Raw genomic sequence first — 12,518 nt, 5'->3', positions numbered from 1 at the left:
GCTGGAGGAGTAGCAGCAGCCGCTGTCGATTGCAGCCTCCGTCCCGACTTCACCTCCCTGGATTTGCTAGAGTGGCCTGCAAGGTTCGCCATAGTGGCTGGTGAACCTCAGCAGGCCACTTTGAAGAGGACCGGCAGTGGGAGGGAGGAGTCGCTGGCACACGCGCTAGGGCAGGCGCCGTGAGCACTGGCACAGAAGCACAACTCACATCACCAGGACTCATGGATTTTCGACAACGCATGCACGTTTAGCCTTTTTTTTATTATGGATGAGTTGGCAAATTGTGATAGAGAAAGTGATGGGATGATCAACTTGTTGATATGGGAATAGAAAAGCATGGGTTTGTGGGTGATGGCGATGTTGCTTACAGGAGCAAGGATGTTGATGATGAAGATGGTAATTGTGATGTTGAGGATATAGAATATGATAGTAAATAAGAAACATTAGGCCCATCTGCTCTGCACAATTTACTTTTAGATAAAATGCCATAGACCTCAATTGGCCTCTGGTTTTTCTTTTACCTTTTTGCAACTATTTCATTTATTTCACATCTGTCATATTTACAAGCGTCCTAGACAAATCCCAATAGAATATTCTCAATAGGCTTTACAAAGCAACAAAATACCTACTGTATATCTGCACTTATCCCAGCCTTCCTTGACTCTGCTATTATTTTGTCTGCATCTCCATGCCACTCTTTCTGTACTGAAGCATTTTCTGGAGTTGCTCCAAAGATTATCTTGTTGGAGCTTCCTACCCTGACATTTTGCTCTAGAACTGTTTTTCATGGAGAAAAGGTTTGCCTCTTGAATATTTTTATGACTTTGAGGACCCGATTCTATAAATGGCACCTAACTTCTAGGCTCTGTTGAACGCAATTGTCAATCATTGACTATAATTTATTATTTATATTCTGCCTTTGTACAAGGTGGATCACAAAAATACATACCTAATAGGTGCTATTTATAGAATCACACCTAGCGGCACTTAAGCAGGCATAGGTGCCAGTAAGCATTGAAACCTTAGGTGCACTCTCATTTAGGCCAGGGCTTTCTTGGCCTAAATGAGTATGCCTAAGTTAGGCACCTACCTGCACCTAACTCAAGCCATGCCCAAAACCTACCCTGAATCCACCCCTGTCTACTTGCTGGTAGGTGCCTTGGAGTACACACCTACCTCGAAGTGGTAGGCACCTACTAACTAATTAATTTTTAATGGTTATAAAATTGGTTTTTATTGCCACTTTCAGTTAATGGTGTCAATTTAGCCAATGAAGAAGATTAAGTTAGGCACTGAGATCAGTACTGTTTATAGCAGGGGTCCCCAAAGTCCCTCCTTGAGGGTCGAATCCAGTCGGGTTTTCAGGATTTCTCCAATGAATATGCATGACATCTATGTGCATGCACTGCTTTCAATGCATATTCATTGGGGAAATCCTGAAAACCCGACTGGATTCGGCCCTAAAGGAGGGACTTTGGGGACCCCTGGTGTATAGAATCTGGGCCTGAATGTCTTTCATCATCCAGGGATGTTTGCTCTGTTTAAGAGTATACATAATATAAACTCAAAGAGTTTTGAGGGCAGGTCCTGTATAATTTTGCTACTTTCTCTGTACTATCTCTACTAGGGTTCTCAGTTGCAAGAAAGGGCTTTATCGGGGACAGGGCCTGTGATGACAAAGTACCTCTGGAGGTACGTAATATTCGACAATATTGGACATTCAGGAAAGCCTTAAAAATGGCTATTTCCCATGTAAAACAGGTTATTCTCCACATATGGAGAGGAGAGAGGGGTTAATGGAGGTTTCAAAAGGTATTTTTATGCTCTTGAGGATGATGAGGTGGGATGATGTTTTTAATAGAGAGTTTGTAATAGTTTTTCATTTTTGCTATTTTAGGATTGAAAGGTTTAGAACAGGGATCTCAAAGTCCCTCCTTGAGGGCCGCAATCCAGTCGGGTTTTCAGGATTTCTCCAATGAATATGCATTGAAAGCAGTGCATGCACATAGATCTCATGCATATTCATTGGGGAAATCCTGAAAACCCAACTGGATTGCAGCCCTCAAGGAGGGACTTTGAGACCCCTGGTTTAGAAGGTCTTCCCCTTCATTCCATGCATAATTCTGCTGCATGACTTATATTCTGCGAGAGCTGCCATACTCACATTACACCTCTCCTCAAGTCACTTCATTAGCTTCCCATCCATTTCTGAATACAGTTCAAATCTTCTCTTACTGACCTACAAGTGCACTCACTCTGTAGCCTCTCAATATAAGAACATAAGAACATAAGAAGTTGCCTCCACTGGGTCAGACCAGAGGTCCATCGCGCCTAGCGGCCCACTCCCGCGGTGGCCCATCAGGTCCGTGACCTGTGAAGTGGTTTCTGTCTAATCCTATAACCTACCTCTACTTCTATCTGTACACCTCAATCCCCTTATCTTTTAGGAACCTATCTAGACCCTCCTTGAACCCCTGTAGCGTGCTCTGGCCTATTACAGCCTCCGGGAGCGCGTTCCATGTGTCCACCACCCTCTGAGTGAAAAAGAACCTCCTAGCATTTGTTCTAAACCTATCCTTTTTCAATTTCTCCGAGTGCCCCCTTGTGCTTGTAGCTCCCCACAGCCTGAAAAATTTGTCCCTGTCTACCTTCTCTATACCCTTCATGATTTTGAAGGTTTCTATCATGTCTCCCCTAAGTCTCCACTTTTCCAGGGAGAATAGCCCCAGCATTTCCAATCTGTCAGCATATGAGAAGTTTTCCATACCCTTTATCAACTTTGTTGCTCTTCTCTGGACTCCCTCAAGTACCGCCATGTCTTTTTTGAGGTACGGCAACCAGTACTGGACACAGTACTCCAGATGTGGGCGCACCATCGCCCGATATAGCGGCAAAATGACTTCCTTCGTCCTTGTCGTGATACCCTTTTTGATGATACCCAACATTCTGTTCGCTTTCTTTGAGGCTGTCGCACACTGTGCTGATGCTTTCAATGTTGTGTCCACCATCACCCCCAGGTCTCTTTCAAGTTTGCTCACCTCCAGCAACGATTCCCCCCATTTTATAGTTGAACATCGGGTTCTTTTTCCCTACATGCATGACTTTGCATTTCTCAGTGTTAAAACTCATTTGCCATTTTCTTGCCCAGTCTTCCAATCTCGTTAAGTCCCTTTGCAGGTTTTCACAGTCTTCCTTGGTTCTAACCCTGCTGTAGAGTTTGGTGTCGTCCGCAAATTTAATGACCTCACAGTTCGTCCCTGTCTTCAAGTCGTTAATAAATATATTGAACAGGAGCGGTCCCAGCACCGACCCCTGTGGGACTCCACTCGTGACCCATTGCCATTCTGAGTAATGGCCCTTTACTCCAACCCTTTGTTTCCTGCCTGCCAGCCAGTGTTTGATCCATCGGTGGATATCCCCTTGCACCCCGTGGTTCCACAGCTTCTTAAGCAGCCGTTCGTGGGGTACCTTGTCGAAGGCTTTTTGGAAGTCAAGGTAAATGATGTCAATGGATTCCCCTTTATCCATCTGTCTGTTTATTCCCTCAAAGAAGTACAGCAAGTTCGTGAGGCATGACCTTCCCTTGCAGAAGCCGTGCTGGCTTTGCCTTCAGCTGCCCATTGTTTTCTATGTGGCCCATTGTTTTCTATGCTCCCCCCCACCATCGTGAACTCTGTTCATTGGGCAAGTCCCTCCTATCCCTACCCTTCTCCACTGCCAACTCCAGACTCCGTCTCTTCTATTATGCTACGCTGTATGCATGGAACAGACTTTCTGAATCATTACATCAGGCTCTTTCTCTTACAGTATTCAAATCCAAGCTAAAGGCCCACTTTTTCAAGGCTGCTTTCAACTATTATCTCCCACTCACTGTCCACTCACTATGTCCACCCTATCATTCTCTTTGCAAGAAACTCCTCAACCCCTATATGTCCTGTCTATCTGTCCAAATTAGATTGTAAGCTCTTCTGAGCAGGAACCATCTATTGCATGTTAAATATACAGTGCTGCGTATGCCTTTCAACACTATAAAAATGATAAATAGTAGTAGAAGCAACAGTGTGAGATGAGGTGAGTTGGTTTTATGGTACACCGCTTAAATAGTTTTAATTAGCCCTTGAGTGGTATATAAAAGATTTTATTTTATTTTTTTTAAAATAATAATAATACCCTGTCTGTCTCCTTATGGAGACATAGCATCCAGAACTGGGCACAATACTCAGATGCAGTCTCACCAACCTGTACAATATTATAACATTAGCATTCACACTCTGTCACCTGCAGCTGAAAGCTAAACACCATCAATCAATAATCTCACAACTCAATTTTATTGGAATAAATAATTGGCCGCAGCTTTATTATCTATCTTAATATTATCTCCACTTACAATACAATCCATGTTCAAAACCAACAAACCCCAATGCATATTTCACCCCTCCCCCCCCCCCAGGGAGCTGTTCGGTGTCGAAACTAGCTCCCGTTAAACCTTTAAACTTATAACATCCTTCAAAACATGACCCACGGTGACACCAGGCCATGATTTCTCTCCCCCCAAACATGACCCATGTTGACATCAGGCCATGTTTCCCCTGGCAGCAGTTTCTCCTACGAGTGTTACATTTATTTATTTATGAACTGCTCATCTCCCAGTTCCAACTGGGCCAAACCCCATTTTCTGCCCTGCCCAAAGCTGCGACCACCTCCCCCAACCCCAAAAGCTCCATCAAACCCACCCAATTCCACATAAAACCTGTAATCCCCCCTCCAACACTGACACAAATCATACCACAAGCACACATAGGAGGGAGGGAAGGATAATTTTTTTCCTGAAGAGACTACTCTACTCTATCTCTTTCCTCACAGAACTCCCTCCAACCTGCCACAAACATCTAACAATCCTGTGACTGCTCTACCCCATCACCTCAAAAATCTCCCCAATCCTTTTTCTTTTTTACAAGCTTTGTCTATTAACCCTTTCTTACCTCCTCTTATAAACTTGTCAATCCTTATTCTACAGACACTTGATATCACCTCACATATTCCCCTCACCCTCTCCTCCTCCCACATTTCTCCCACACCACCATCCAATAAAAATGACCAGCAGGTGACTTCAACTCAGCTAATGTTATATCACATTAGATTAGGGTTACCATATTTGAAATCGTAAAATTCTGGATGCAAGGCCCCACCCCATTCTCCCACCCTATTCTGCCTACAGCCCTGCCCTGTTCTGCCTCAAACCCTGCCCCTTTGTGCCCCTTAGATCCACCCCCATATAGCCTAGTCCTTTCCTACCAGGTCTGGAGGGCCTCCAAGCATACGTGGATGCGTGTGATGTCATCCGTGCATGCTCTGAGTCCCTCCAGATGTGGTGGGGCTTTCCAAAACCCAGACAAACTGCCGGGTTTGGAAAGTTCATCTTTTGTCACCCGGACATATCCTCTAAAAAGAGATGAATCTGGTGTTCTATATCTCTTTTTTTCTACTGGTTATGCTTCTCCCTACACACCCTAGCATCAGTCTAGCTTAGCTTTCTCTACTGCCTTGTTGCACTGTTTACTACACTGAGATCATCAGGCGTGAACACTCTTGCTTGACATATATCACTATTTGATCTCCTATCATGTTTGCTTCTTTGCACTATTATACATTGTACATTAGGTGATAACAGCCCAGATTCTATAAATGGTGCCTGAAGTTAGGCTCCTAGATTGGCGAGCCAAGCCAGTCTAGACGTCTATCTTAATTAATCAGTGCTGATAACTGAAAAGTGCCATTAAAAAATGTTTTTAAACAATGTAAAAAAATTAATTATCTGCTAGGTGCCGACCATTTTGAGGTAGGTGTCTACACCAAGGTGCCTACAAGAAAGTAGGCGTGGTTAGGGGCAGATTTTGGGCAGAATTTGGGCATAGTTTGACTTAGGCAATGGTAGGCGCCTAACGTAGGTGCACTCATTTAGGCCATGAAAACCCTGGCCTAAATGGGAGTGCGCCTATAGTTTCAATGCCTACCTGGGCCTATGAGTGTTTAGGTGCCACTAGGTGCGATTCTATAAACAGTGCCTAGCGGATGATTGACAATTACGCTCAAGAGTGCCTATGAGGCATTTATAGAATCGGGACCAACATGTCTAAAGCTGTCTTAGATCACCCTATATTGCCCACTCCTACACTATGGGGTAGGGTTACCAGATTTTAGTTAAATAAAATCCGGACTCATAGCCCTGCCCCTAGGCCCACCCAGTTCCGCCCTGTTATGCCTATATTACACCCCAGCCCTGCCCCATAGGCTTGTTCTCGTCGGTTGGGAGGAAATCCACGCATACGCAGATACCCTTCTGACGCGGTCCCAAAGAAGAAGCTTTTCAAAACTCGGACAACGTGCCGGGTTTTGAAAAGCTGTCCAGATGCTTGGACATGTCTGGGTAAATCCAGACTTCTGGTAACCTTTTAGTATGGGACTCAGTTTTATTGCAACTATGCAAAATCATTAAACAAGGTAACATTGTTTAATGTATGAAATACAGAAACAATGTGAAATTATTGGCTACCATTATAGATATGATCAGAAGAAGAAGAAGGAGGCGATTGTTTGGGCAAACTGGTGTCATAGTTGGAAAGAGAAGAGGAGGTGGCTGCAGCAGGTCAAGGCACAAAAGAAAGAGAGAAGGTGGTAGCAATAGTGGCAGATCAGGGCTGGAGAGTGATTTTCATATAGTGGTAATACATAAAATGTGAAAAATGCCATTTTCTTTTGACGATGAAGAGAAATGTGATCTGTCAAAAGACAAATATTTCCTACTAATATTGATGCTTGGGAGATGATGTAGTAGGTATGAGGAAAATGTTGAACAACATGCTGGAGATAGTAATGGTGAGGGTGGCAGTGACAGAGGTGGTGAGAATGCTGGTAGTGATTGTGTAAATTGGTGATATTGGCAAGGAGTGGAGCACACTGCAGGGGATAGATTTCTTGGACTTATTCTGATAATGTATTTATTTATTATCATTATTATTATTATTATTTTTACAGGAAGGAATTCGAAAGCTGATGATCAGCTTCCAAGTCCTGTATACAGTGGGATATTCCCTGTCACTTCTAGCGCTTATTTCAGCTTTGCTAATTCTCATCATCTTCAGGTAGTATATGAGTCTGTTTAAGGGAAATGCCAGCTATTCTCTCCCATTCTGCCATTATTATAATTTGGAAATCTAGATTTCTTAAATTATTGCATAGTGTTCTACCTCCTGGGAAAAGCTGAGATTATAGGAGCTGTGCATTTTCAGTATTCTGAATAGTAAGATCTGCAGAAACAGGAGATGTGAATTTCCCTACAATTAGAGTTCCTGCACTGTTCTCTACAGCTCCTCCTGCTGGGAGATTCTGGGACTGCAGGACTGTAAAACCAGACAATGCTTCCTAAACTTTTCATAAAATTCCTCCTGCTTGGAAAGACTAGCTCATGAGTGGTTGTGAACATTCCTATTCTCCTGCCTATAGCATTTGTACTCATTCTTGCTAGGAAAAGTTGGAGCTTAAAGACTACCATAGACATAAGAACATAAGAACTGCCATCTCTGGATCAGACCTGCGGTCCATCAAGTTCAGCGATCCGCACACGCAGAGGCCCAGCCAGGTGTACACCTGGCGTAATTTTAGTCACCCATATCCCTCTATGTCTCTCATAAGGAGATGTGCATCTAGTTTGCTTTTAAATCCTAGAACGGTGGATTCCACAATAACCTCCTCTGGGAGAGCATTCCAGATGTCCACCACTCGATGCGTGAAGCAGAACTTCCTGATATTTGTCCTGGACTTGTCCCCCCTTAGCTTCAGTCCATGTCCTCTTGTCCATGTCACATTGGACTTTGTAAATAATTTTTTTTCCTGCTCTATTATGTCGATTCCTTTCAGTATTTTGAAAGTCTCGATCATATCCCCTCGCAGTCTCCTTTTCTCAAGGGAGAACAATCCCAGTCTCTTAAGTCGTTCCTCGTATTCCAAGTTCTCCATACCTTTTATCAGCTTTGTTGCTTGTCTCTGCACCCTCTCCAGCAGTTTTATATCCTTCTTTAGGTTGGTAGACCAATGTTGGACACAGTATTCCAAGTGTGGTCTGACCATTGCCCTATAAAGCGGCATTATAATTTTCTCCGATCTACTCGTGATTCCTTTCTTTATCATGCCTAACATTCTATTTGCTTACTTTGCCGCTGCCGCGCATTGTGCCAACGGTTTCAGGGTCCTACCAATCAGTACATTCAGGTCCTTTTCTTGTTTGCTCTTACCCAGAGTTGCACCTGACATTCTATACTCGTGTTCTTTGTTCTTTCTGCCTAAATGCATTACTTTGCACTTTTCCACATTAAACTTCATCTGCCATTTCTCTGGAGTCACTCTGGAGTTCTTCGCTATCCTTCTGCGATCTGATTGCCCGGAATAGCTTTGTGTCATCTGCAAACTTGATGATCTCACTGGATGTTCCTTCTTCTAGGTCATTGATGAAAATATTAAATAAGATGGACCCAAGTACCGAGCCCTGGGGCACACCGCTAGTCACTTTCTCCCAGTCTGAGAACTTCCTATTTATGCCCACTCTCTGCTTTCTGTTCTCCAGCCATTTGCCTATCCATCTTAGTATATCTCCCTCTATTCCTTGGCTTTGTAGTTTCCTGAGAAGTCTTTCATGTGGAACCTTGTCGAACACTTTCTGGAAGTCCAAATATATTATGTCGACCGGTTCTCCACTATCAATTTGTTTGTTCGCGGTCTCTAAAAATTGAAGTAAATTCATCAAACATGATTTCCCTTTCCTGAAGCCATGTTGACTGGCTCTCATCAGGTCGTGTGTATCCAAGTTCCGGACTATGCTATCTTTAATCAGTGCTTCAACCATCTTTCCAGGGACAGACGTAAGACTCACAGGTCTGTAGTTGCCCGGTTCTCCTCTTGATCCTTTTTTGAAAACTGGCGTGATGTTCGCTATCTTCCAATCGTCTGGTGGTATCTGTCCAGTTCTAATTGACAGTTTGGAAAGTTTTTGCAAAAGCTCTCTGATTTCAACCTTCAGTTCTTTTAAGACTCTCGGGTGAATTCCATCAGGTCCAGGGGATTTGTCGCTTTTAAGATTGTTGATCTGGTAGTATATCTGGTCCAAGTCCACTTCTACTGTGGTGAGGCTGTCCTCTATTACTCCTTTGAACACTTTCACTGTTTCTGGTATTGTTGCGGCGTCCTCCTTTGTAAAGACAGACGCAAAGAAGGAATTTAGTCTGTCTGCAATTTGTTTGTCTTCCTTGATGTACCCTTTTCTTCCCTGGTCATCCAATGGTCCCACCGCCTCCTTTGAAGGTTTTTTTCCTTTTACATATTTAAAGAAGGGCTTGAAATTTTTGGCCTCTTGCACTATTTTCTCCTCATAATCCTTTTTGGCATCCCTCACCACCTTGTGACATTTCTTCTGATCATCTTTGTGTTTGTTCCAAGCTTCGGTTGTTTTCGTGTGTTTCCATTTTTTAAAGGAGTCCTTCTTTTCTTTTATGGCTTCCTTCACCTCTCTAGTAAGCCATGCTGGTTCTCCTTTGCCTTAAGTTTTCCTTCTTTGGAAATCCGCGGAATGTAGAATTTTGTGCTTCCATGATAGTATTTTTCAGTAGGGACCATGCCTTGTCTACCGTTTTAACTTTGTCCATCTTTTTCTTGAGCCGTTGTTTCACCATGGCTCTCATGCTATCGTATCTTCCCTTTTTAAAGTTTAAGGTCGTGGTTAAGGTTTTGGTACGTTTCCCTTTCCCGATGTCAAGTTTAAAGTTGATCATGTTGTGACCGCTCGTCCCCAGCGGGACTGTAACTTCTACTTCTTTTGTCGGTCCCATAATGCCATTTAGGACCAAGTCCAAAGTGGCGCTTCCTCTCGTCGGCTCTCCCACCATTTGTTCCAGGAAGCAGTCCCCTAGCGCTTTCAGGAATTTGGCCACATTTCCGCAGTTCGAGGTTCCCAGGTTCCAGTCTATCCCCGGGAAATTGAAGTCTCCCATGATTATTACATTACCTGTCTTACATTCTTGTTTAATTTCCTCTATCATTTCTAAGTCTATCTCCTCCGACTGACACAGATGCAAAACAAATATAAAGAAATATTTGTTTTGTGTTTGTCTCTCTCTTTGTATATATAGTTTGTTTTATGTCTGACAATAAGAAAGGATTTGGGTTTGTGATCCAGAGACCATGGAAGGCATTAGGGGCCCCTTTTACAAAGCCATGCTAGCAGTTTTAACACATGCACTGGATTAGCATGCGTTATAGCGCACGCTAGCCAGAAATCTACCATCTGCTCCAAAGGCGGCAATAGCGGCTAGCGCATGCGGCAATTTAGTACACGCTATTCCGCGTGTTAAGGCCCTATATGTAAAAGGAGCCTTATATGGCATATTATATCACTTTATGCCCCCCAGCGCAGGCATTGCACTGAAACATGGCGCAGGTTGGGTCCCTAATAAACTTGCTTCCATTATCCCATCTTATGACCATCTTCACTTCTTGTTGTTGATTCCCTCTGATTTGATGTATAAAACAGAAAAACATATACATACAACATACTTATCTTTTCTAAATATTATAATGGAATGGGGCCTGTAAAGGTATTTATTTGTTCTGTTGTTTAAGGCTTATTATATCCTTTGTGCCCAGAAAGCTGCGATGTACCAGAAACTACATCCATGCCAATCTCTTCTCGTCCTTTGGACTGCGAGCTGTCTCGGTGATTGTGAAGGATGTTCTCATGATGAAGAGATGGGGCATGGAGATGATACAAGTCTCTGACTGGGAAACTCTGCTAAGTAATGAGGTTAGCATGTCAATCAAACTGATATCAGCCAGAGAAACATTCTGAAAAGTATTTCAGGCATGGGAAGACTAACCACTCTGGCAACCAGGCAATGCCTGAGGGCCCATGGAAGCTGGGGTCCCAGTGTCTCCCCCTACTTAATCCAGCATGCTATCTTCTGTCTCCTCTCACCCAGCATTTCTCTCTGTCTCTTCTGCTTTGTGATCTGGCATCTCCCTTCCACTCCCTCGATCTACCATACATTTTATCTCCCAAGAGATTTCCAGCAGTGGTAGCAAGCAGCTTTAGAGCCTCTATTCTGCTGTGCCCCAACCCTCTGATGCAAATTCTTCTTTATGAGAGGTGGGACATGGAAGGAGGGGCTCTGAGCAAGCCGCAAACAGCATCTGTAAAGTGCTGCCACTGCCGAGGACCTTCTAGGAAACATGATGTAAGGCGTACTGGGAGGGAGTAGAGAGAGAGAGAGAGAGGGAGGGAGAAATGATGGACCCTTGAGGTAGAAGGGTTGTTAGAGAAGGAAGAAATAGAATTGATGTACCCGGGGATGGAGGGAGGGAGGGAATAAATATAATTAATTGATGTGTCTGAGGGTAAAGAGGAGGGAGGAAGTGAAGAGAAAGAAAGAGATGCTGGACCACAAGGGCAGCGCTAAATAAATAATTAATAGTAGTAGTAGGGAGAGAAGAAAGAGAGAGAAATGATGAATCAGGACAGGAGGAATGAGGAAGAGAGAAATGGTGGACCTTGGGGGTAGAGCTTAGGGTGAGAGGGAAGGAAGAAAGAGAGAGAAACATGAGGGACCTGAAGGTGGAGGGGAGGGTGGAAGAGATACTGGATAATGTGAGTGAAGGAGGGAAGAGAGAGAGAAAGAGATGCTGGACTGGAGGCAGAGAGGAGAGAGAGATACTGGACAATTGGAAGGAGATAGGGAGGGAAAAGAGAAAGAGATGTTGGACCACCTGGGCAGGGAGGGAAGAAAGATAGGAAGAAATTTTAGACCACAGAGATAGGGAGGGAGAGAAGAGAGAGGGAGATAGATGGTATAGAAAGATGTTGGGGGGGGGGAAGAAATAGTTAGATGTCAGGCTACAATGGGAGAGGGGAGAGAGATAAAGGAAGAAGATGCTGGTCTACAAAGATGGAGGGAGGGAGGGGAGAAACTGGGCATGAGGGAACTGTGGGAGAATCCTTGGGAAATTATCAAGGAGATGAATCAGAGGAGGATAATAAATATAGAGTGTAAAAATGCATCAGTGGGGAGTAGAGGAAAGATAAAAGGGATTAGGAGGCCAGGGAATAAGCGAGAAGGGACCTGGGAAAGCTAAGAGGTGAGAGGAGATGTAAAGTTGATAGGTAGTTGTAAAATATAAAGAAAGAGATGGAGGACTGCAGGGTGAGGAAGTGGGTGAAATTTGAATTCACAAAAAGGCAGAATAAAAAAACAACAACAAAAGAGAAGAAAAGCTAAAAATGAAAGATCACTATATTAGAGACAGATATAGAGAGGGAATAGAACAAGATAGTAGAAGAGAAATGACAAATGGACAGCAAACCTGGAAAGAGAGTTAGCAGAAGACAGGAACACAGAAAAGAGAAACTGGGACAAGTATGATAGAAAAATAAAATTTCCACACAACAAAGGTAGAAAATTTTGTTTTATTTTGAATTT

At 43.5% G+C, this 12,518-nt stretch overlaps 1 protein-coding gene across 3 annotated transcripts in view; it reads left to right on the top strand.

Annotated features, from left to right (window-relative positions):
* LOC117345567 (glucagon receptor-like) overlaps nucleotides 1-12,518 on the top strand; it is a 93,982-nt gene that overhangs the window by 45,432 nt on the left and 36,032 nt on the right. For all 3 annotated transcript variants that reach the window (XM_033914398.1, XM_033914396.1, XM_033914399.1), the window contains exons 7-8: nucleotides 7,036-7,142; nucleotides 10,693-10,849. In XM_033914398.1, coding sequence (XP_033770289.1) covers nucleotides 7,036-7,142; nucleotides 10,693-10,849 — 264 coding nt within the window. The remainder of the gene's footprint in view (nucleotides 1-7,035; nucleotides 7,143-10,692; nucleotides 10,850-12,518) is intronic.

The sequence above is a fragment of the Geotrypetes seraphini genome, chromosome 11 (genome assembly GCF_902459505.1).
Source record: "Geotrypetes seraphini chromosome 11, aGeoSer1.1, whole genome shotgun sequence".
NCBI lineage: Eukaryota > Metazoa > Chordata > Amphibia > Gymnophiona > Dermophiidae > Geotrypetes > Geotrypetes seraphini.
The sequence above is the reverse complement of the archived record's forward strand: the minus strand, read 5'-3'. Positions and strand labels throughout refer to the sequence as shown.